Source organism: Pseudomyrmex gracilis, unplaced genomic scaffold, assembly GCF_002006095.1.
Source record: "Pseudomyrmex gracilis isolate BER0280 unplaced genomic scaffold, ASM200609v1 scaffold_31, whole genome shotgun sequence".
Taxonomy (NCBI): Eukaryota; Metazoa; Arthropoda; class Insecta; order Hymenoptera; family Formicidae; genus Pseudomyrmex; species Pseudomyrmex gracilis.
In genome coordinates, this window is record NW_018020615.1 from 133,866 (window position 1) to 159,841 (window position 25,976).

At 44.6% G+C, this 25,976-nt stretch overlaps 1 protein-coding gene across 7 annotated transcripts in view; it reads right to left on the minus strand.

The window, feature by feature from the left end:
* LOC109852603 (broad-complex core protein isoforms 1/2/3/4/5) overlaps positions 1 to 25,976 on the minus strand; it is a 40,112-nt gene that overhangs the window by 1,125 nt on the left and 13,011 nt on the right. The window contains exons 1-7 of one of the 7 annotated variants that reach the window (XM_020423887.1): positions 22,913 to 22,960; positions 21,378 to 21,660; positions 15,900 to 16,101; positions 14,975 to 15,166; positions 13,120 to 13,717; positions 12,376 to 12,435; positions 1 to 123 (exon numbers count right to left, since the gene is read on the minus strand). The exon at positions 1 to 123 is cut by the window's left edge and continues 1,125 nt beyond it. In XM_020423887.1, the coding sequence (XP_020279476.1) occupies positions 1 to 123; positions 12,376 to 12,435; positions 13,120 to 13,717; positions 14,975 to 15,166; positions 15,900 to 16,085 (1,159 nt within the window). In that variant the 5' untranslated portion in view covers positions 16,086 to 16,101; positions 21,378 to 21,660; positions 22,913 to 22,960. Of the gene's footprint in view, positions 124 to 12,375; positions 12,436 to 13,119; positions 13,718 to 14,974; positions 15,167 to 15,899; positions 16,102 to 17,231; positions 17,746 to 17,960; positions 17,973 to 18,582; positions 19,181 to 19,223; positions 19,264 to 21,377; positions 21,661 to 22,912; positions 22,961 to 25,976 lie in introns of those variants that run through there. The other 6 variants (XM_020423886.1, XM_020423890.1, XM_020423889.1 and 3 more) reach the window with 6 other exon arrangements.

A 25,976-nucleotide genomic window follows, 5' to 3' on the forward strand; every position in this document is an offset into this window, starting at 1 on the left:
CACCGCCGCCGCCGCCGCTGTCGCCGCACCGATTTGTATTTCGGTTCGATTGCTGTATTTGTCGTTGGTACTCGATGTTGGTAGCGGACTGCCAACCCCCGTCCTCCTCGGCGACCTCCCGGTCTGCAACCAAAGAGGAGGGGGCTGAGTCCAACCGGATTCACGCGATATCATTTAAGTGACCATAAGGAGCAACTTTCAGCACGAAAACGGACATTTATTCTCTCCGTCTCTTTCTCTTTCTCACACGCATACACTCATACTCTTTTTTTTTTCTCTTTCTCTCACTCTCGTTCTCTCTACATCATTATACATGTATTTGTAACGCACAACGTGTGCGCGGCTTCGAGCTTAGTTCTCGGCTCTCGCAACGTGGAAATGGATTTCGACGCTTTTTTTTGTTTTGTTTTTTGTTTTTTTTTCTTTGCTAAAGAAAATAGGCAATGCGATTGCGGCACGGTTGTGCCGCAATTAAAGTCGGAGAAGCAACGTCTTACATTGCGAGAATATAATAAATTTATGACGTGAAAACGGTTTTTTGAATCCGCTTTCGAAAAGAATAAAACCTGTAATACACGCCGAGAAAGATATATATATATATCTCTCTCTGTATCACACCAAACGTGTGTGTATATATATCACAATTATACACTTTCTACTCTTGCAATATAGATATAGGGTAAGAAAAAAATGTCGCAGCGAAATTATTTATATGAATTGTTTTCCAACTTTGTTTTTGCGACACAGCTAAAAGCGTTCTGAAGTTTTTTTTTTTAAAAAAACACCGCGGACCATTAAAATTATTGCAAAGTCAATCCGATTACACACGGTGTGTAATTTTATTTATTATCCCGCGACTTTGTGACTCAAACAGCGTAAAAAGTTAAAATGTGGTATATATATAAAAAGAAAAAAAAACAAACTCTTCTTTCCTATTGTACATATTGTCGGCGAAAATCTCGCTGAAAATCTAAAAGAAGAGAAGCCTCCTTTCTCCTTCCCCCCTCCCCCTTATCCTTCACCGCGTTGGCATTGTCGAAGCTGACTAACCGATCGGAACGAGCCTTAAACCCCCGGGTCTTTTAAGTTGATCAAGAGCCGATATTCATCGACATATTCTTAATGCCGCCCGTAATGTCCACGGGAAGCGCCGACAGGACGCGCGCGACCCCAACACAATTCTCGTTGACAGGAGCACGAGGCAGAGTTCGCGACTCTTCTTTGCGGGATTTTACCCAGCCGGTTACCCGTGGCAACGCTACCCCACGTCGGTCCAACGTTTCGCCCTTCCTCTTCGCGCCCCTCGTGATCCTACGCGCGCGCCTCCCGGACCCCCGCATTCTCCCCGAAGCGCGTTCCCCCTCGCGCGATACAACCGAGAAGAAGATATATACGTAGGATGTGTATTATTCTTAATAACCCCTGTATGCCGTTATGCTGTATTATGACTGATGTTGACTCTGAGCGCGGAGAGAGAAACAGAGAGAGAGAGAGATAGAGAGAGAGAGAGAGAGAGAGAGAGAGAGAAGGAGAGAGATAGAGCCTCTCTGCGATCGATAGGTTGCTCCGCTACCAGGTGGAACGGCTACGGGACGTCGGAGACGGAAAATTTCAGCGCGTTTGAGGATTTTAAATTAACTTTGCGTGTCTCGCGTAGAATATTTAACAGTCGAGTCGAGAGCGTAACTGTGACGTTAACAGTTGCTCCGAACATACTAATTAAGTGTACCTATAGTTAATCTTGCACGCAGATTCGAACAATCGCTCCGTGTGTGCGTGTGTGCATGTGTGTGTGTGCGTATGCAATTAAATGTAATCCTAACGTTATCGACACGATCAAAAGAGAACACGGATATAAACGATACATGAAATTTATGTACAACTATAAAAAAAAAAAATAAATAAATAAATCCACGGGAGACACGTGTGCGAGGAACAATCTCGTTTCGCACGACTCGAGGTACGGCTCGCGCGTGTAATAAAAATCACGCGTCGGAAGAAAAAAATAAAAAAAAAAAAATATCATAAAACGAGAAGCAACCCGTTTCTCGCTCGCGTCTCACAATCGCGTCCCGGGTATCCCCGACGACGGAAAAAGGATGGGTGTTCCGCAATAGGCAAGCATTATGCCAATAGACAAGCACCCCTTTTCTCTACGCTCGGCCAAGAAACGGAGAAAAGACGCTGCGCGGACTGTGCAGAATGCGCACGGTCATTCTCTCTCTCTCTCTCTCTCTCTCTCTTTCTCTTTCCAAACTCGTTCGGACAACGGAGAGAACATGTTTTACGACGGCGCGAGAGATATCTCACAAAGCGACTCGCAGTTTTCTCATGTAGATTGTGCATCGCTATTCTTAGCAAGGAGCACTCGGGCTCTGTAACAGGCGCAAATACAGTTTCGCGCGATATAAGCCAGTTGCACCTCTACCCGCCCTCCGCGCGTCCAATCTCCTCCGTAGATTATACGAAAGACGAAGCAAAAGATATATATATATATATATATATGTATATATATTAAAGCGCGATTTCAGATGCATTCTGTGTGTTATATAAACGGACTGTCGTTAAAATTCTATCGTCTCGGTAGCGTTCACCGTAAAGTTAAGGTCAATCGGAGTACAACATAGCGCGCGATATATCCCAGAATATTTGTTTAACGATAACCTCGGCAAAACGATTGTAAAATCGTTCGAGAGATTATTATTTTTTTCTCTTTTTTTTTTTTTTTACATTGCGATATTGTAAAATAAGAACTTTGTAACTTTGTCTCTTTGTGTCGGGGTGCACAGATATTCCGGCGTCGTATCAACGCGTCCTTTGATACGATTTTTCTTTTTCATTGTCGAATAATTCAATACTACGTTCAGTACTCGGGGAAATTTGATTGAAAACAAACGATTCGCTTACGAGACACGTGAGGTTTTCGTAAGTCGTCGCACACACGCTCGAATGGTGCGCCGCCATAGCAATTGGGATGGTTCGCGGTTAAAAGTACGAACTAAACTAAATCTGTAAACTCTCTCGCAAAAATTTCTTCGTTTTTTCGAACTAGATCGCGAGATTATGGCGACCGAAGTCGCCGAAGAGGGCAATCGCGTTCCGCGTGACGTGCAAACAGATTGCATCGCCTCTACGTCCGCTTTCGACATATACATACGTGGTTTGTGTATATATACTATTGTATACACACACTCGCAAACAAATACATTCTCCCAGATAAAAAAGAGCGGCGTATCCGAATAGATAATCGCTGATAACATCAAGGAAAGTCTCGCACATAGTCGTCTTGCGAATAGCCTTCGTTTTGTGCAATTATCAGTTTTATATATAAAATTTTTTGTTTGCGCGCGATCATCTACATTGCGCGGATTATTGGCGCGCTCCTTCGTATCACGATCGCCCTGTGATGATCGATGGGTCCTAAGTCCTAATCGATGATATATCTATGATATATATACAACGAGGAAATCCGCGCGCGCGCGTCTGCCGAAGAGATTACGCCGAAGAGATCTCGGCAGAGACGCGGGGGTCACGAACGACACAAGACGAACGAAAGTGCAATCATCGCGCGCCTCCCTCGTGTCTCTCCCCTTTTCTTCTTATCCCCCACCCGATCGTCTTGACATTAACTGCTCATCTCTCTCCGAGAATTCACTTTGTCCCCCACCCCCGTTCCTTTCGCACCGCTCTTCCCGCCGTTCTATCGCGCCTTCGCTCACCGGTGCCCCAACACGCTATGTTGTCGCGCAGTTTTTTCGAGGTCGCCCCCCAAGTTCATCATCGATAATAGCGCAGGCGAAAACAAGCACCTAGATCTGGTCGTCCCCGATATAAGTGCAAAATACTACAGATAAAAAATTCCGTTCGAATTTGGTTCGGAGCGAACTTTCGTTTGGCCTTGGAGCGCGCCAAACGCCCCGCGGCTTCCATCCGAGAATACCGTACTGTTAATACCCACACACACGTCAGGGGTTCCCTGATCCGCGGGACACGGATCGTGTGTGGGTCGTTTGAACATTCGCGACGCGCGGAGGAAGACACATCCGAGAGAGAATTCATTTCGGGAATAAATTCTTCCCGAAGAGACGAAGATGAAGATTTATTTTCGAGATATACGAGAGAGAAGAGAGAGAGAGAGAAACGATAAGAGGTCGAAGGCGCTCTCTGGTTGTGTACGCGCGAAATAATTTTTTTTTTTTTTCAAGTGTGAATTAACGCACATTGTGTATAATTCGAATTTAAAATTCAACATTAAGTCTCGTAAGCTTCACATCTCGCACGGATGAGAAACACACACAATCCTCTCTTTATTCTTCCGCGGAATTAAGAGAAGAGCTGTTGCGATTCTCTCTTGAATTTTCCAAGATTCCGAACTCTGAACAATTTCCGAAGAGAGAGAGAGAGAGAGAGAGATCTCTCGAGACGCGCAATCTCTCTTGGGATATAAAATGTTGATAAAATATTTCAGGATCTCCGTTGAAAACTCACTCACTCACTCACTCTCGTAAGGAAATATACCATGTTCGAGATCTCTCCATTATTGTGCAGCGCCGAAATGACTACTCTAGTTTGCAAATAAACTATTTCTACATGTGCGCGATATATTTATCAATTTTAAACAATATCGGTTGATAGAAGCGTTACCGAATGAATTGAACAACACAGATGACTCCGGTCAGCTTAGAGGGCACACAGAGAGCATTGAATTCGGCGGGAATCGAATTTTTTATGGAAATTTTTTCACGTACCGCGGCCTAATTTGAAATATCGAATTAACTTCGCGCGCTTCGTTGTCATTAATTAACAACGTCAATTATGCAAGATTACGAGCGCGCGTTATAAATTTTTTGAATCAAGTTGCACAAGTCATCTCTCCCTCTCCTCTCTCTCTCTCTCTCTCTCTCTCTCTCTGTCTCTCTCTACGTATGTATGTCGCGCGCTCGAAAAATGTGCGCCAAACGATCTGCGGATAATCCTGCTTTTGGCGCATCCCGTTGAAAGGCTATCGACTTTTTCACACGTGACACACGTGATGCGGCGTGTTGCACGCGTACCAAACCGGGGGATGAATGAACGAGAAAATTTATGGACACGACTGCAGAAAAAAAAAAAAAAATGAGAGCCACTGCATCAACACGACCGCAGCAACCGAGGCAACGACTGAACGACCGATGGAGGATGGACGGAATGGACAAACGGGGCGGGGGAGGGGGGGAAGTATAGTATATGAAGAGGGGGCGAAGTATAGGAGAAAGAGACAGAGAGGACGTTCCTGGTATCGAGTAAACAGACCTATATGAGCGAAGCTACATGTCATGCTTCCCGGTGGAAGCTGACAAAATTTCGCATGCCATTTATTCGCGTTGTCGGTAGATGGCGAACACGTCCCAGATCTCGGCCCTCTGCTCTCTCTCTCTCTCTCTTTCTCGCAACTGCATATATATCTCGCACGGGCGGGCGTTACGCAACTAAAAATTCCTTCGTGATATCGAGTTTAAAAACCGACGTACGAAAAAAAAAAAAAAAAACAAGAATTCGCGAACTGACGTTTGCATTTGTTTAGAATTTTGACGACGACGGAGTTTAGAAAGACAGTTCTCGGGTGTGCGAAAGCAAACCGAAAGTTAACGACTTGTAGTCCATCGGAACTTTCTATCGCGCGGAACTACTAAACGAACTACAAATTCACACTCCGAGCTATCTATCGCCTAAAGCGATAAGTTTCAAATTTGTCCGACAAATACAAGTAAATCTTCCGCGAGAGATGTTTTTGCGAGAAGTTGTTATTATAATTTGAAAATATATGACCCCCCCGAGGAGAATTATGAAATGTGAAGTTTCTCTCTTGGAGAAGCGCCTTTGCCGGCTCACACCCTTGTTCTCGATCGATACGCGAATACTATTTCTCGTTGTATATCGAGACTTTGTCCGGAGTGTGCAGAAGCATTTTAAGACGCAAGAGAGTTTGCAGACTATCCAAAAAAAAAAAAAAAAAAAAAAAAAGAAGATGCGCAAAAATAACGCTTTTCCTCCTCTTTTTTCCTTCTCTTTTTTTTCTCTCTCTCTCTACGCCGTGCTAAAAAGCGATAGAACAAATATTTGGTTAGTACGAGTGCATCGGAACTTTGCCACGCCTCCTGGCGCAGAAAGAAGATAAAGCCGTGCTCGAATTCAGCTTCGCAATCGATATTTTTGTGCCGCGCTAAGCTTCGCGGCAGATTATCACCTATCTACGCTTCTACAAAAGAGAGTTGCAGACCGCTGCCGAAAAGGAGGAAAAATAATCGAAGCGATATGTGCAGTCGGCTACTTTAGATATATGCACACACTCCACTTTGAGATCATTTTTCGTGGAATAAAATTATCCGCCGGAGGAAAGAGAGAATCAGCCGGACGAGTGTGCGCGAACTCAATGCCCTCAAAACACTTGTGTGTATGGTTGACCTTTCGGTTCAATGTTTCTTAAAAAACAATGTTTTTTCTCGAGGTTAAGTTAAAAAATATACCATCATAAAATATTATAAAATATAAATACTATATACAATATATATATGTACAGTACAGGCTTTACGCGAAGTAAAAATAAAATAAAGAACTAAAATTAAAAAAAAATAAAGAGCCATAGATAAAACAGAGTTTCTACTTGCGCCTTTTATTCTTTTTAATTTTATCTCAAAAAGTTGATATATAAATTTACTTTTTACTATAAATACACGTGTACGTACGTACGATACTCTCTCGCGTTGAACTCGCGGATTCTCGCGCGCATAAGAGTTTCACCGCGACGCTTAGAATCTCAAAATACACGTCTTCTCGAGAAAAACAGAACCTCTCTTTCCTCGTGATATAGATTTAGATGTATGAAAATAAAAAAAAAAAACAAACAAACGTAAATTAAAAAGAAACTTATTTTTCTATTTTCCGTTTGTTTTGCTTCAACAAATAGTCATCCCGTTTTACGGTAAATAAACTACTATAATAGAGAAATTAAAAATTTTCCAAGACCGAGCAAAGAAAAGTAACAAAAAAAAATATAATAAAAAAAAATATGTAATGTAATTAAGATATATCGCGTAATTTTGTCGCTGACGATTATTATAAGCCTCGAATTGCAGCGAAACGAGACAAAGAGACGCTCAGTTCGTCTCGAGAAGATCTTACGGGTTACGTCGAGGAGATTACAACGGAAATACTCACGCGATGAGGCAGAGTTAATTGACGAAGCGAAAAGATGTGCTACAACACAGTGCGGAACAAGAAACAAAAAAAAAAAACACTCCGAATTCGGTCTAAAAATATCTCTTCTATAGACTCGAGTTTTTTTACACGCCTTAAGAGTAAGATCAACAACAAAAACATTCGACTCTAGCCCATTGACATTGGTCAATATGTGTATACGTAAGCAATATCGAAAAAAGGCCAAGTTCGTCGTAACTTTTGGTAACGACGTTAAATCCACATTATTAGCATCCGTTCTATCGTTTAGCATAGACTTGATAACGTATCAGACAACAACCGTGTCGAACTACGCGAGTGTGTCGTCTATTAAGAGAAGCGTCGTCGTGTTTCACAAATTATCGACAGATAGCATTATATCTCGACAGATATTTGATCTAACAAATTTGTTTATTGTTTTTTTCTCCCATCTGAATCAAAATGAGAGAGTTATCTGATCAAATATCAAGAGCGATGACGTTGCTCAGTGTGTTTTTATATAAAAATCATATAATCAACAATTCATTCCGCGACATGTACTTTTTGACGAAAAGACGTTTGCGACTGTTTCAAAACGCGACACGGGCGCGCGTTTTGTTGCAATCGATATCTCCGCGCGCCCTTCTCGCGCGTCGCTAAAGGGTTTGTCAACCCTAATCCCGAACCGTTTTCTTTTTTTTTTTCACACCTCGAAAAGCGAATCTCTGACGCAATTCTGCTTGGCGTCTTCTTTCAAATGTCAGATCAACACGTTCTTCTGTTGTTTAGTTAATGAAACAAATAATTTTGCATAAATTTCTTTTTTCAACGAGTATTGAAGCGAGGCTTTTGAAAGGTGGCTGTGGGACAATAACACTCAAAGATTCAGAATCGGGGTTAATATTCCTCCGTGACCTTCGCGAGCGCGTAATAAATATTCCTAGACCTTCGCAACGAGAAGAGATGCGCTCGCCGAGACGCCCTCGAGGATAGAGAGAGAGAGAGACTCGCGCGCAAGGCTATTCTCTCGAGCGATATTGCATAAATTCGGCGAGAGCCAATGGCGCGCTCGCGCGGTTTTGCAAGTCACGTTTCACCGAAACTAGCGGAGAAGAAAAATAATTATATCAATTTTCGTCGAAGTACAATAGCAACGCGATTAACGACAACGACGACGACGACGACGACGACGGAATCATCGTAGTTGAGCACAAACGAGAGATATAATTCAACGTATCTAATGATTCGAAGAGAAAGAGAGAGAGAGAGAGAGAAAGAGACTTATGTGTATGTGTGTATGTGTGTGTGTGTGCGTGTATGCGTGCGTGTGTAAGTGAGTGAGAGTGAGAGAAAGAGTGGGAGCGAGTGGCAAAGAACGTGAGCGGCGTACCAAGGTCGTCGTATTTTTAGTTAGGCCAATGTTTAGTTGGCCACGTTCGTTTCTCGACGAAGATAAAGAGAACCTTGAATTTTGCGGATAACATCTGCAACCTTATCGGCGCGGTCCCCAGACCCACCCTCCCTTCCTCCTTTCCCTTTCTCCTTTCTCTCTCTCTCTCTCTTTTTTTCTCTGTTTCGATGGTCCCTCGCCCTCCCCCCTCCCGGTTCGCCTGCTCGCGATAAACTTTTTTTTCAGTACTAACCTAGTATAAACCAGTCGTTCAAATATTAATCGACAATTGTGCGCGACCGCACCTGAATTTGCACAACCCAATCGTCTCAGTCAGTGTTTCACGGCTGAATAGCAACGCATTTGTCAAACTTTTCTTCCCTCTCAAGGATAGTAGGAAAAAAAAAAAAAAAAACAAGGAATACATATTTATGCGCAATTGAAAAATGCGTCAGAGTTCGTCGCGGTCTCTTCGTTCGTCTTCGACGACCGACCGCTTGTCAACTCCGACCGCGAATTCACGCACATTCTTGCGCCAGCTGAGCCTCGCGAAGACGCAAAAATGTGCACACACAATCGAGATTTTTTTTTTTTTTTTTTTCCAATAACGCGCGATTTGCTTGACGCGTTGGAGAAACAAAAAAAAGATATACACGCTTCTCGCCTATACTCGCGCGCTCGTTCGAGCGCACACAACCGTGTCGCCGAAATCCGCTTGTGGAAGGTCACGCACGCACCCAAGTACATACGCCATTCCTCTCTCTCGTTGGCGTGTAATTATTCACGATTATCTTATTAGTCGCGGAGAAACGATTTTCGTATCGCCTCCAGCGCGACGCGTACAATAATTCGCGCTGTTACGCGATCAAAGCTTCGTACGTCGATAACACACCAAACCGCCGCTCTGTCGCGAGTATCCTGCAGTTTCTAATCCCGCATTTCTTGATTGCAGTTATTTTCGAACTCTTGTGTAGGAGAGAAATCTCAGATTATTATGTGTATTTCAGCTCTCGGTTTTAATTTTCTCGGAGCGCTCGTGTTTGCGCTCAAAATTGAAAAAAAAAGTAGAGTAGAAAAACTAATCAACCTATCACATCCTCTTTTATCATTATCATCATCATCATTATATTATTATTATTATCGTATGTGTGTGTGTGTGTGAAAAAATTGCATTTACGAGATTCTGTAGTTCAGAGAGTTGCACGACGAAACACTTTCGTCAATTTCATTCGGTTTATCGGGTCGCGTTTATATAACGCATCCTTTTTCTTTTTCCCCCCCTCCCCCCGTTCCTCCCGTCCTATCGTATTCGCGCAAAGTAAAACGAGCATCAACGACATTGTATCCGGCCGATATCGCGCCGCGTGTTTATATATTGATTCCGTTGCAAAACTTTGAACGCGCAACCGATATGCAATCCGCAAACGTTCGATCGAGCGACAATCAATTATAGAGAAATCGGCGCACTTACATTAACGACACTTTAAAAACACATCTTTCCGGCGTCGAAAAATTCTGGATGAAAGACAAAAAAAAAACAAAAAAAAAAAAAACGCGGCAATACACGCGCGCGCGCAATATCGGCGGCGGCTCGTCGCCCTCGCGCGTTGTTAGTCCCCTTTTAAACCCGGGATGCAACCCTTCGGGTGCGTCGCACAAAACGTGAGAGGTAACGGCGATTTCGCGGCGAGCCGAATATTGCACAAGCGAGATGCCAAAAACTGAAACTACTCAATTCCATTTCTTTTTACGCCAATTGCGATCGCGCGCGCGCGCGCACGTATATCGCGTCGAACCGACATTTAATGTAACCGGAACAGAGTTTCGATGTTCGCGCGTACATGTATCCGCGTTGCAGCGCGCCTCTTTTTTTTTTCTCTCGCGCGAGTCGATAAAATTGTCGTTAACCGAAGGTGTCGCTCCTCTCCGCGCTCTTCGTAACTTGCGCCGCTTCTCCTCGTTCAAGTCTCGATTGCGACGACAAAGTGAATTGTGGACACACACAAGGCGTCTCTCAGAAAGAAATCGAAACTCATTATTCGGCCAAAGAGAAACATCGACACGAAATTGAAACTCCGCGTTTTTGCAATCTTGATCCTCGCAAATAAATTTCTTTCAACATTTTTTTCATGTGAAGACAATTATTTTTTTTTCGCGACAATGTCTCTCGATAGAAATCTTTTCTTTTTATCGAAAATCTGATATCGCGTTCGAGAACACAATTGTCGTACAATCATCATAAAACTTATTAATTGGAAGATGTTTCATATATCGCATATCGAATAATAAATTGTTGCAAATAATTGAACAATCGCTCAGCAACGCCGCAAAACGTAAATAACAATCTCTAATTTCATACAAATATTTCCGTATACGAGACATTTCGTAACTTTTTATCTCTCTCTGTGCGCGTTTATACGTGTGTAAGGCAAATATTTCATATATATATATATATGAAAGCACTTCCCTCTCCCTCGTAGCGAGATATTACCAAATTCTTGCGTGCGCGATCTCTTCCGAAGACACCTTGTAAGTTCGCATCTTTTTCGAAACATGACGTAAAGGGGAAGAATAATTTATATATACATACACACACGTCGAAAATATATACGTTCCACGTTTTTTCATACGACACGTGTGTGCAAAAGTTACATATGTAAATCTTCCTTTGCAACCGCCAAAGTGCGCTCGGCGAGGAGCACGCGTATATATTTAGCATATCGAGCGCGACGTAGGATATATGACGTTTCCCGATGCATAATAAACGTATAACGTAATAAAGCACACTTGCAAAACACGCCATTGTGGATTTATCTCTCGTATGGAATCTAGATAAACCGTATAATTAATTCAATCACACGCGCGCGTTGAGTATTTGAGCGTAGCGCAGCAATAGAACTCGGGCATATAGTTTGAAACGTTGAGCTCAACGAAAGCTCCGCGAGCGAAGTATATACTTGTGCCGAATTTTCTTCCAAGAACGTGCGTGCGCGCGCGCGTTCATTTGCGACAATTCACCATCTTCTCTCTTTCGCAAATCGATCGCACAGAAAAAAAAAAAAGAAAGAAATTGCGTCTCACGCACGCCTCACCGGATCTCGCGTTTCGGAGCCGTGAGGGTTTTTCTCTGTTTTGTTTTGTTGTTTTTTTTGCCGCACGTGCTCCGCCGTAAAGTACACATGATTTTTATGATATGCAAAATGTAAGGCGATTCGTAAATGGTGCCGTATAGTAATGATGATATCGATGATTTTTGGAACGCATGCCAATTAGAAGAGATTTAATAAATCTTTCCAAGCAGATAGTAGTGCTCTTTCACCGCAACCAGTAGACAAATTTTCATTCTCTTAAAAAATTTTTGTGATTTGTGTTAGTTTGGTATAACTGCACAAGTCCTTAGTTACCTTTTTTTTTTGGTTTTGGTTTTTTTTTTTTTTTAATTTAATTAGAGCGAACCGCTACATCGCGTACGATCGAGGTCTGCCGCGATGTATCGACTGTCAGTGGAAGAATAATAAAGTAGCGCAGAGTGCCCTTAACAAAATCAAAAGAACGCACATTCACGTTTTTTGTTTTTTTTTTTTTTTTTTTTTTTTTTTTTTACGTTCTTCGCGTGACAACTGATACAAGCGCACACACAGCGGAAGCGCGATGCGTGTGTTTATAACAATAATAATTATATATCGATCTCGATTGTTTCAAGCGATTCTAATGATTTCAAAAGGGCAGAGAGCTAAAAAAAAATATAAAAAAAAACAAACAAACAAACAAAGAATTCGATAGCTTCTTACCTTGCGAAGTGCCCGCTAGGTCCGGTGTTTGCAAGCCGGGGCCCAACCCTGGAAATTTCACTATCGTCACACGTAGCAACGGCGGTGCAATCGCGCGCGAAAACACAACAACGGCCTGTACGCAATTTCGCAATTAAAGAAAAAACACGCGTTTGCTGCTGACGAAGGTAGAAAAACGCGAACGCAACAAATTGACGTTAAAACGCGCGCGAATATCCGAAACTCTCTAACTCTACACGAAAAAAAAAAAAAAAAAAAAAGCTAAAAGCTAAGAGGTACTCGATAAAAAAAAAAAAAAACTATCAATAGGCGATGAAAAATATCTGTCTTTTATTTCTTTGCATGCAAAATAAAACGAGACTTACAAGAGTATGAGATGATTTGATATAAAAAAAAAAAAAAAGAAAAAAAACAAAAGCGAACTTTGAATTATGCTCGAACTCTGAATTGTGTTAAAATTGCAATGTGAGAACTGACACGAATCAAGACCCTTAAATCCGAAACATTTTCAGAAACGTGTAGAAGTGTGATATTATTATTTCTCGAAATTTGTTAATGCAATTTGCGTGCCATTTCCGCTTTTGATGTGTATAAATTGAAATATCTCTCATCCCCGAGAGACGAGAAAATTGAAATGCCGCGCTTTAAGGGTCGAAGAATGAAAAAGACGCAGCCGAGGAAATTTCGAGCTGCGGAATTGGTCTGTGCGTACAGGCCCGACGCGGAATTTCCGTCCCGACGTACCTGACAACGGCGTGTGATCGGTCGTGAGCGCCGCCATGCTGAAGTTGAAGCTGCCGGGCGACGGGGTGAAGAGTTTGCTCTCCTGAAGGAAGTTCTGCGCGGAGGACGTGTGCTCAGGCTCCTGCTCGTGCTCGTTGCTGCTCGCGGACGCGGGCAACCGATCCGAGGCCTCGGCGCCGGAATCCGACGAGTCCTCGTTGTTGCCGGTGTTCGCGCCCCCGTTGCCGCCCGTTAGCTCGAGCGGCTCGCACTTTATATTGTCCTCGACGAGGCTGTTCTCGTCGTGTACCCCGTTTCCCTCCACCTTCGCCGACAGATGATTGTTCTTGACCATCGAGAAGTCCGTGGGCGTGGCGTCGTTGTTGTTGAGCGGCGGCGACGACGGCACCCGCGGTCTCTTCGCCGTTTCATCGTGCGGATCCGGGGTGCGTCTCTCGTTACGGCGTATCTGGGCGCGGCGTAGTAGCTGCTGCACCGTGGTCGGCGTCGGGGTCACGGGTGTAGGTGGCGAGCCGCCGCGCGGGAACGTCTCGTCGGACTTCTCGTGGAACGGCAGGTGATTGTCGCCGCCGGTCGCCAGCGCGCGGACATGTGACAGCTGGAAGCACAACGGGAGACGGGGACAGTAGTATTAATTATATAGGCTGCCGACTTTTTTACACGCGCGCGCACACAACACAATGTATGGATGACGGTCGGCAATTATTAAACGACATATTACACCGCGTCGTCTCGTCCGCGATTTGTTCTTTTAAAAAAAACTCTTCGCAAGTGGCGGCCTCACCCGAGACTCCAAAGTTATTTTTGTTAACCAGAGAAGTATAATTACAAAAAAAAGAAAAAATACACATGTCGCACGTTATATATATTTGCGCGACTTTTTGTGGTTTATTTACTGGAACGCGAGTCAGAGAAGTGAAAGACCCAGCTGCCGCGTTCTTTCCTTCGAAGAGTTTAATTGATCGACAAATCGTTTTCGTCGAAATGATAGTTCGGCCGTAGCAAATTGAAGAGTTTTGCAAAGCCGCGCGCGCGTCGTGTATGTGCGTATCGATATCCGATGTTTTTGCATCTGCGGTAACTACGAATTTTCGCGATCGGAGTCTCTCTCTTTTTTTTTTTTTTATCTCTATTCGCTTGACCTATGACAATTACAGACGGGAATCAAGATCAAGAAATATCGTCCGGCATTGCGATAATAAGTAAGTCTTTTTCAGCCAAATCTGCGATCGTCTCTCTCGTCTATTTGAGATAACGTACAAGATATAATCCGAATTTTCGACAGAGATACGCGCAAGTCACGCCTACTTTAACGAAGTGTGTGCGTGCGTGTATGTTGCGATTGTACCACGCACACAATCGTACGTGTAATAAATTCACGGATGCGCGCACGTTTGTTGTGCACCATCTTTATTTTTCTTTGTTAATTTTAATAATTATTGGAACGTAGTTATATATATATACATATATATATCTTTCTTTTTTGACGCACATATTCCGTTCTCTAAATGTTTATTGTTAATTTTTTCCAATCTTCATATTTAGAGTTTTTTCGATTAAGCTTTCGAACAGACTTGCCATTTTGAGCTGCACTTTTACTTTTGTGCGTTTGATTTTACTTATTTTTTCTGTATTGCGCCCATAATAAAGTTTGTTATTACGTAGAAAAGCTCAAGAAATATCAATTTTTGAACGCGAAGAAGATCATCAAATTTTGCGGCAGCTGTTCACATCGTCACCGAGAAATCAACGGCGTCTAACCGCGACTACTTGAACTCACCACCCGCAACTGCACACTTGGTGCACACTTTATATAGCTTTTCTCGGGGTAATTTAGTTCTCCCGAAGAACGTACCTCATCTCTGTCGGTCTGGTCGGACTGTTGCGTGAGACCCGATACCCTGAGGACCTCCGCCGTTTTTAGAAAACTACTAAGAGAACGCTGATGCACATTCACCTCGCCGTGATAAATAAACTCCACTAAGGCGTGCAAGTCGCTGAACGCTACATCCTGCAGCACTATCACTGGATGCTTGCACGGCGTGCTCTGAAACAATGCAACGACGTATTGCGCATAATCATTAGCAATGATGATTAATTGTTTCTAGCCGACTATCCGCGGTCGGACGTCGATAAACTTTCTTGCCCTCTTTCCTCTTACAAGAAGCGCAATTATTCCCTTCTCGTTAAAAAACAAAAAACGTATTGATGTATTATCCCAAGTAGCCAAATCAATTCCGTACAGTCAAATTACTTCTGACCCTGAATCAGGATTTTCTTTTCTTTTTTTTTTCTTTTTTTTCTTTTTTTACATTTGAAGAGTAAACCGTCGAACGCGATTTGATTTGATTTTAAAATATTACAAAAACTCCGTCGTTTTTCTTTCAAGTGTATGCTAATATGTTATTTATTGATGAAAAAAAAAACGGCTTTACATGCGAGATTTATTTTAATGATTTTCGAAGAGAATTTCGAAAGATTCGGAATTAGAGACGATTTAATAAATAAAACCTCTCAAGTCTCGATACGACTTAAATATAAAACAAATTTTTTTTTTTATATGAAATGTCACAAGCTCTCGGTTAATCGCGGCTTCTCCCGGTCGAATGTAATTTATCAATCGAAGCTAGCATTAGCAACAACGGGCGCGTCAAGTTTTATTTCTCTAATCTCGAAAATTTATAAAATCCGGCAAGATTTGCGAACATTTCTCGTATTAGCGACGCAAAAAAAAAAAAAAAAAAAAAATAAAATAAAAAAACAAGAGAGGCGAATCTTACTTTGAGCAATTCTCGAAAGTACGGACTACAGGCGGAGAGAACGACGCGATGCGCTTTTAGGCTTTTGCCGTCGCAGGCCAGCGTCACGTCCACGAAGTCCTCATCGTCCCGCAGGTTTTCAAACGCCGAGGTTATGCTCCTCTGGTAATTGTTCCATCGCAGGCAAAAATGTTGTGTATCTACCATCGTTGTGTCTATTCACCTGCAATCAAAATTCAGGTCTTGTCGCCACCAATTAAACGAAAAAAAGACAACAACAAAAAAAAAACTGTTTCCTTAGTATCTAAAATCGCGGTAATCTCCCGAAAAACGTCGACTTGAGACGAGAGCGAGCCGAGCGAGCGAGCGAGCGCGCGCGCGATACAGACACTGGATTTTTGTTTCCCTAAGTTGACAACAACGTGACGCACGAACGTAATTAAAAATTTCGGCTACGATCCGACTAGTGCACAGCGCGCGCCGATAAGCTTGCAAACTGATAATTTTTTAGATAAGTTCAATTTCGACATTCGAGAACACAATTGCACCGTACATATGTACGCATATAAATACGTATACGTATTTCGACTGATATCAAATCGCAGTTGCATGTATCGTGACTTTCTCGATAACTTTAAAAGGTTGACTATAAAAAAAATTTCACAACAATAAATTAGAGAGTTAAAAATGCACGCGCTAATTGGCAATACATGTAAATTTATATATATATATATTAGTCTTTTATTAACTTAATTCTTAATTTGTATTCTCAATTTATATCTGATCTAAAGTATTTATCACAGTGGTGAAAAGGAACATTTATGCCGCGTGAGAGAGATAGAGAGAGAGAGAGAGAGAAAGAGAGAGAGAGAGAGAGAGAGAGAGAGAGAGAGAGAGAGAGAGAGAGAGAAAGAAAGAGACATTATTTTTTTGTGTAACTTGGAATCTCTAGCACAAAAAAAAAGAAAAAAAAATACCGGCGACCAAATTTCCTGATTGCAAATTTATTAGTTTGCTTATTACACACAGAGTTCGATGTTTCTTACATAACATTCAAATTTAGTGTGTGACGTTATATAAAGAGAGAAAATATTAAAATTTTATATATAAAAATTATACATTTAAATTTAAAACGTTACATAAATGTAACATAAAAAAAAAAAAAAAGAAAAGAAAAAACGACGCGAAGTATGACACAGTCGGGCGCTTTTTTTCTTGTCTTATTTAAAATATCTCTCTCCGCATAGTTGATGCATATCATCTATAATTATAAAAACGATAAAGCAGCGATTGTGACATAATGAATTGGAAATGTCGCGAAAAGAACTGACTGAATTGCGTAGATAAACTTACCGCGAGACGAGAGAAGAAACAGACAGAGAGAGAGAGAGAGCGAAAGAGAGAGAAAGAGAGACGCGAACGTTTGTTTGCCCAATTGCGCAGAAAACGAGCGAAGTGTGTGACGGGTGTAAAAACTAAGAAACACACTGCGGCGGCGATTTGCTGCTTCATAACACACGGAAAAAATAGGTCGTCAAGCCGGAGCCAATCCAGTACGTGTGATTAAATAATTCTCCGCTACTTATAAAAGCGGGAGCACTAAATAGCGCGCGGTGCGCTGATAGTGTTATCTTAGCAAAATGATAAAAAAGATCTTCAAACAAATTTCGCAGTGTTCGTTTCGCGTATAAAAATGTTAAACCAAGTTCTTTCTTAGAAAACAAACGCCGACGAAACAACGAATTTTTAACGAATCCGGCCGGAATGTGTTTACGCGTTCTCTGAGCAATTGTGTATTAGCAAAATTGAAAACCTGGCAACCTATCGCGCGCGTCGGTCGCCGTGTTCGAAAACAACGAGAAAAAAAAAAAAAAAAAAAAAAAAATCTGCGTAACAGATTTCACAAATTCATTTATGCCGCGCGCGCGTATCGTGTATCGATAACATGAATTCCGTCAAAAAAAAAAAAAAAACACAAAAAAACAAAATTTTGTCGCCGGTTTCGCATTTTTATTTTTCCGATCGCGCAATGAGGTGAAAAACAGAACAAAATATAAACAACGAGAGAAAAAACGAGATTACAAGAAAATCCTCTTGCGTGTGTGTATATCTCTTTCTCTTTCTTTCTCTCTTTCCATCTGCTTGCACAAAATTGTTGCTTGAGCCATTAAAGTCGCTATCGCTTTCTGCTAAATTTACGTGTGACGAATACACGAGATAATTCCACCGCTGAACCTTGTTTGATAAAATGAGAGAAACAACGAGGCGTGTATATTCGTTCGGCTGACATAATAAAAAAAAAAAAAAAGAAAAAAAAAGAAAAAAAAATTGCAAGTTTTTCGACGATCGCGCGCTGTTGCGCGCTTTATTGCCGGCGGTTGCGGACCGGGAGCTATTGCCGTTACTATTTGCACAACTTTGCACACAGCCGGTTCGCGGGCCGCGAATAATCGCGGGTGAGATTATGCGAAGCGGGGAATTCCGCGGATTGAATTTTCGAAATTACATATGTCACATGTCGTTACATCACACTTGTCGAAAATGCCGGCGGTCGAAGAGGAAGAGCACACACACGTTTCCACACGTGATTGATCAAGCGATCGATCCGCCGGATCCTCTCTCTCTCTCTCTCTCTCTCTCTCGCTCTTTCACACACACACACACGCACACTCTTTCTTTCTTTTTCTCTCTACAGATACAGTACCTTCTCGCACTCACACGGCACAAAACAGTTTCTCGCACGATATACAGTCTCTAAGGCACGCTCAGCCGGCAACGCGCACGGGAGTCACAGTTTGCCAAGTGTAAACGCGTTATCGCGAGGGAACACCTATCGGCCGTCATGCCGCGTAAGCTAATGACCGAAACAATGAACCGAACGCGACGTCGGGAACTGACGCTGCACACTGCGTGCGGTTTTATCTCCGGCGCGGCACGCCACCGCGCGAGCGAAAAAAAACGCCGCGAGAGAGAGAGCACACTTGACACTTGCCGCCGGAAAAAATCGCTCGCAAACTTCAACGCGCTTCAACGCCATGCGAGAGATCGCGACTCGATTCGCACGATCCTGCGCGCGCAATCGATCTGGTGGATCCTGCGTGCCGCCGGCGTGACTGTGGCGCGTACAACACGCACGTAGTAAACGCGTGAAATCTCCGAAAGAGAGTGGGAACGCGCGAATCCTTGGGCGCGGGAACCAGCTCTCGGAAGTAGAGATATTCGGAGAGTAACGTGTGTTTGAAAACGAACCGAAGCGAACGGAGCGAGCGAGCGAGCGAGCGAACGAGCGAGGGTGCACGCCGCGAGAGAGGATATCGGTAAATACACTTCAAATAAATACTAAACGATTTTGTGTCGTTCCTTCCTTCCTGCGCGTGGATCATCCTCCTACCCCTCCGCTCCCCCCCATCGCGCGCGCACACACCAACCACTACCACCACCACCCCCACGCCGTCGTCGCCGCCCGAACTGTCGGGCCACACCGAAAGTGATCGCGATCAAACGAGGATGGCGAGGCGGCGCGCGGGAGACGGAGAGGAGGACAGAAGTGGGACGGGTGAGCGAGAGAGATCGCGACAGGATCGAGCGCGCCGCGACTTTCGGGCTTGCCGCGCGGCGCGAGATTCGCGGCTCATCCGCGCGCGTTGGATCGGGATTGTTACGCGTTTAATGTGCGGGTGACAAACGATAACAACGACGTGATCGGGGATTGCAACGCGATATAATACACCGTATACATATGTAATGTACAAGGAAAGATTGCGCGCGGATAATGCGGGCGAAGATACAAGGCGGCCGGTTTGATCTGTACCGAGAGAGAAAGAGAGAGAGGAACTGGGTTGGCGGTGGCGAGTGGCGACGGCGACGACGACGACGACGACGACGACGACGACGACGAGGACGAGGACGACGACGCGCGCGGAATCTTCTGCACCTTCTTTGACTGGGGGCGCCGCGAGCGAGCAGTCACCGCAGCAAGCTCCTTCGCCGTTGCATGTCGTGTGTGCGGGCGAAGCAACGAACCAACCCCTAAAACGTCACGTCACGACTGTGCGACTCCGTCGCGGAGAAGGCGCCGCACTTTCCCTCCGCGCGGAGAGGGTCGGTCGTCGGTACGTCGCGAGGCCGCACGAAAATGTACGAAAAGCCGGCGATCGCCGACGTTTACGCGAAGCGCGAGAGGGAGAGAAACGGAGACGAAGGCAGGAAGAGAACACGGGGGAGAGAAAATGTGCGATCGCGCAATGAGGAAGGGAGCGAGGAGAGATACGGAAAGGATAAGTGTGCGAGAAAGGGAGAGAAAGGGAAAGAGAGAGAGAGAGAAAGAGAGAGAAAGAGAGACGTCTAGCCTGCGGCGGGTGTATTAAACGATACGCGGATCGAGAGAAAGACAGACGGGAGATTTGACGAATGGGGAGGAGTTTTTCCTTCTTTTTTTATTTTTTTTTTTTTTTTTTTATTTTCGTTCTTGGGATACACCTCTAATCGATAATACACCTTTCGAAGACGCGTGGAAAGAAAGAGGAACAGAGACGAGAGTGTTCAACGGAGACGGACTCTGCGAGCGATGACGCTGCGCGTGCGATAAAATGAAGATGCGTGTGCGTGTGCGTATGTGTGTGTGTGTGTGTGCGTGCGTGTCGCAAATGACACACGAAATGAGATAGAAATGAAAACGGACGACCCGAAGACGGGACGAGAGAGAAAGACGGCGAGAGAGAGAAAAGAAGCGACGCGACGTAATCCGTTCCTTATGTTTCGCGTTAATGACTCCGCGTTAAAAAGATCTGGCGACTGACACAATACACAAGCAAACGTACGATCCGGCACATAAAAATATCTCAAGAATTAGAACCCCGCTGCTATTTTTTATCCAGCTTCATATTTTCAAAATTTGCACTTTTTCTTATATTCGTCCAAAAAAAATTTCAACGCGTGAATTTTTCGAGTCGCATCATTAAAATTACGCGCAACGATATCTCGCACGTATATATAAATCTTTTTCGTAAGAGTTTTATATACCGTTTGTGCGAAATCCATTGTTTTACATTGAAAACAATTTTCGAGAAAGCGACGCGCGGACGAAGAAGAATTTTGCGATCGGGGAATCACAAATTATCTCAACGACCATGTGCGAACGATTTTGGACATTTGTGTTGCGGAAATAATTACTTAGATATGATAAATTCTCAGACGTTCAAAATATTTGTTTCAAAAATACAATTTTCCCATCGCCACCAGTTTCACATCAATTCTTCGTTGACAAATGTCTAACCCGGTAATTGTCCGATCACCGGGGGGGGACGTTTTGCGCACACAAAGTCTTCGAGTTTCGCGAGTAATGTTACATGCATTAAAAGTTGCTGCAAAATATATAGTGTAACTTTAAGCGATTATATGGTTGAGGCGAAAGAGAGAGAGAGAGAGAGAGAGGAGATGTATATACACCGCAAAGCGCGACGCGCGCCAGTTATACACATAGCGCTGGGTTGTGATTACCTTGTGGAGTTTGTCAGAGAGTCAGCTCTCACGTGCTCGTCCTCGATTTCGAATGTCGTGTCGTCTCGCCTCGATTTCAAACGACCATCCTCCTCGGACTTCTGACGAACTTTCCGACGTCTGCGGTCAGCCGGTCCCTTCCGGTCTCTCTTCCCTCTTTCTCCCCCACCGGCTGTCACTTTGCGGCACGCGTTTCGCAGTTAAATATCATCGTTCGCCGACGACGCGCGCGTAACCAATTGATCGAATCCCGGCGTTGAATCTCGTTATCGCCGTTATACGCCTGAAAATCATCCGTTTCTTTCGTGCTTTGCATGTGTGTGTTTTTTTTTTTTTTTTTGTTTGCGAGAATCTTGCATGAAGAAGAAAGAAAAACGAAGAAAGGGAGGTGGAAAGAGAAAGAAGAAACAAAGAGAGAGAGAGAGTAACAGAGAGAAACAGAGAGAGAAGTTTTCTCACGTCTCGCGCGCGTTTAAACCGATTTACCCCCTCGTCACTGACATCGGTGGTTGCACACCGTGCACATGTGCGCGTACGCATGCATCCACCCTCCTTCTAGCTCGCGCGCGTGATGCACTCCGGCGCGGACACACCGGCAACACACGCGCTGTGCTCGCACACTCGCGCGACGACACTGTTTTCTCTCATGCAGAACGCATACATGCACACGCATACATGCACGCGCACGTTGTCACGATCCGCACTGTTCACTGCGATCGTTGGAAGAAAGGACGAAGTCCCGTCCGACCGAAGATCCGGATATTCGCTCCTTTCTTGCGTGCGAAGAGCAAGAGAAGACACTCCGAGATAGAATCACACACACACGCACGCACACACACACATACACACAGGAAAAAAAAACGTGCGCGCGTGGCGACAACCGCGGAGCGATTCGACGAAAGGATCTTCTTCTGCGATTTTGCCTTCGCCTCTCTCTCTCTTCCGGCCTCGTTTCGAACCGCAAAATACGAAATTAACTACGAGGCGAGGCGATAGCGATCAACGGGCACGGGTAGACGTCCGGGAAACCGGGATGAACGTACCTACATTACCACGTGTGTCAGGGGACGACGAATCAGCGAAGAGAGAAAGAAGATAGAGAGAGAGAGAAAGAGAAAGAAAAAACAGTAAACGGTTTCCGTCAGTTAGTTAACTTGTCCTCACGACCGAAACAATGATCTTCGGAACAAGTTCGAGGTCGGATACGATAGGCATAATCACTCCGTCGCGGCGTCACGCGGGGAGCAGCTGCCGATTGTCGTGACGACAATGCTACGACGAGAGAGTCCGAATAGAGTTTTGAAAGTGAAACGAAGCGAGGTGGCGGAAAAGAGAGAAAGAGATAGACGGAGTTAAAAAAATAAAAAAAAAAATAAAAGAAAGAAGAGTGCGAGAGGGTGGCAGTGGGAGCGAGAAACCGAAAAGAAAAAAAAGAAAGGAAAAAAGAGAGAGAGAGAGAGCAAAAGAGAAAAAGAGAGAAAAAGAGAGAGAGAGAGAGAGATAGTGACGTGCGTAACGTAAACCGGGCGCGTTACAGTGACACGACGTGCCGACGAAGCACCAAGTACGGGCTGCTGTTCCCGAGCCTGGTTAGGACTAGCATGCGGGGGGAAGGCTCCCGCTTTGCCCGCCGTTATTCTTTATCGGAGCATGAGACATCTGTCGTAATAAGTGCGGACTAAAAAATAGTGCGTACGCAGAGAGAGAGAGCGTGAGAGCCGCTAAGGCGCGCGCGAGCAAGAGAGCCGGCCGCCGGGGCGCCATGGTGGGAGAGGTTGATGCTTGCGGCCGCGGCGGCTGTTTCTCTCCCCCGTGTACCCCGCAATCTTGGTCTCTTCTCCTCCCGCCGGCGCGCTCCACCCCGCCGTAATCAGTTCATGAGACGAAAATGCGCGTAGCCGCCACGAAGTGAGAAAGAGAGAGAGAGAGAGAGAGAGAGAGAGAGAGAGAGAGAGAGAGTCGAGACGAGCCATAAAAATGTTTGATGCGCTTGAGGAGGCTGCGAGCGCATCACGTCTCTTTTTTTTTTTTTTTTCAAACGCTCGAAAGACAGACATCTCTCTCGGACTCGGATTGAATATTATACCGGAGAAGAATTTTGATAATAGTTTATTGTGTTCCGAATACACACGTGAGAAATTTCGAGCAACGCGATTGGAAGAAAAAAAAAAAAGAAAAAAAGTCGATCGATTTACAGTAGACGAGGAAATGACGGATAAACGTCCTCGAGTCTCTCATCTCATTTCGAAGTAAAAATTGAACGTAAAACGCGCGATCAGAGAGTCGAGTTTTATTCGTTACCCCGGGATGTGATTTCGAACGAGAGGAGGCGAAATTGTAAAATGGTCACCGCGTGTTTCGACTAGAGAGATCGATAAACGAGAGATCCGCTCCGCTGTTTCCCCGATAATTATGTACCCCTCATTCGTTAACATTAACGAAGCAAAAACGCGTTCGTTCGCTCGCTCGCTCGCTCGCTCCCGAGAGTTACGTTATCCTTGCCGTTGGCACGCGCTTGCCATCCTGCTCCTGCTAAAACTCGACAGTAGCACCCAGAGCTATTACCCCCTCTCTCCATCTTTGTCTCTCTCTTTCCGCCGTGCACCGCCGTTAGGCGACCCCACTCGATTCGCCCCTCAAAAAATCATTACGCCCTTCCACGGGCTGCGCATGAACGCGGTTTTAATTCGCTACTAGAAAAGTAAAATGTAAACGGTGGTGGGCTCGAGGGCCCGTGAAGGGGCGGGTGGTGGCGGCTGGTGGCGGCGCGCTTCGGGAGGATGAGAAAAAGGCGGATAAAGAGGAACGAGAGAGAAAGAGTGAGAGAGGGGCGCGGGCGGTATATAGGTTGGAGGCGGAATGACGGCGGGAGGGTGCTGGACGACGACGACGACGACGGCGGCGGCGGCGGCGGCAGCGGCGGCGGTGGCGGCGGCGACGACGACGACGACTACGATTACGGGGTGGGAGACGAAGTTTCGCGGACGTGGTCGAGGACGAAAGGCCGAGAGTACGAGGAATGAAAGCGACTGCGAGAGCGCGAGACGTAGGACAGATCCTTTTTCCTCCGACTAGCAACGACTACGACTAGCAGGAGGAGAAATATGACGGCGCGCACGAGAGAAGACGGAGAGGCGAGGCGGAGATGGAGGAGGGTGGTGGAGGAGGTGGTAGGCAAGAGAGAGGAGGATATGCCGCGGCCCCTACTTCTCTAGGGGTTCCATTGTAATATTTATTGATTGGATTCCTAGGAGCGCCCAGGCTGTGAGGGCTGTGGCACCTATGCTTGGACTAGATTGCGTACGAGCGCCCGCGACGTTCGAGCTGCCACACTTTTTCCCATCGCGTTTTTCTCCGCGTTTTTTTATTTTTTTTTAATTTTTTTTTTTTTTTAATCTCTTTTTATCTTTTTGTGTCCGTGCGTTTTATCTATCGACATTTTCTCGGCTGTTCTCTCTCTCTCTCTTTCCCTTTTTTTTTTTTTTTTTTTTTTTTTATCTCCCGTTCTCTCAGTACGATCCACGTGGTCTCGCGGATTGGCGTAAATGCCTCGTAACACGCTTCGAACGGAGCCGGCACGCGTCCTCGTGCAACCGCCACGAGAAAGAATCGCGAAAGGCGAATTAATTAAAACACGACGTGGTATGGTGAAATCTCAGATTGCAAATGAAGCAATCGTCGTCGCGAAGATACGTAATTTACACAATTTAAATATTTCGCGCAAAATTTTGGCAATACAAAATGGAGAATAAAACTACAATAAATAAATACACAATCAGAGATTGATTTATATTGATAATTCTCTTCGCGATATAAAGACATTACATGTTAAAAAAAATATATATATAAACTCGCGAAATATTTTATCTGCTGAATGTCGGACAAAACTGATTTACGCGGATTTCGTAAGAAAACAAAAAAACCGTCAAATAAATTACCTCGCAAGAGGAATCTATCACTTGGTTTCTATTATTGGCGGGCGTAATAACAGATCGACGTTCGAAACAGTCGTCGTCGTCGTCGTCGTCGTCGTTTTATTTATGGACAGAATTCAATTTTGAGCAACGTGTATATATTCGCATATATTATCTAGGAAATGCCAGTCCTCGTCAGGGTCGTGGCAACATTATCGTTCCCGAGAGCGATGGAGTGCGAGACGTGCATAAAACGACGTAGCAGAAAACGACGAAACTTACTTTCACTGGCCTTCCGCGTACATCAATGGTTTATATATATACATGTACACAAGCACATACTAGTCCCGGATCACGTGACGCTTGCTGCGCTTCGTTTGCAGACTCGCGTCTGCATCAGCGCGAGAGAAGCAGCAGGTGTCCAAAAGCAGAGGTGACCACACCGCAGGAGAGAGAGAGAGAGAGAGAAAAAGAGAGATACGAAATGGGTACGGAACGATGTGATGTTCGTGTGTGTGTGTGTGTGTGTGAGAGAGAGAGAGAGAGACGGAGCAAAGACGGAGAAAGTGTACGGCGCAGAACGGTGCGGAACTGGTAATCCTTGATCTTATGTGACGTAATAAATTCTGCGTCCGAATACGGGGGATTAAATGCAGAATATCTTATGGACTAGCGAGCGGTGAGC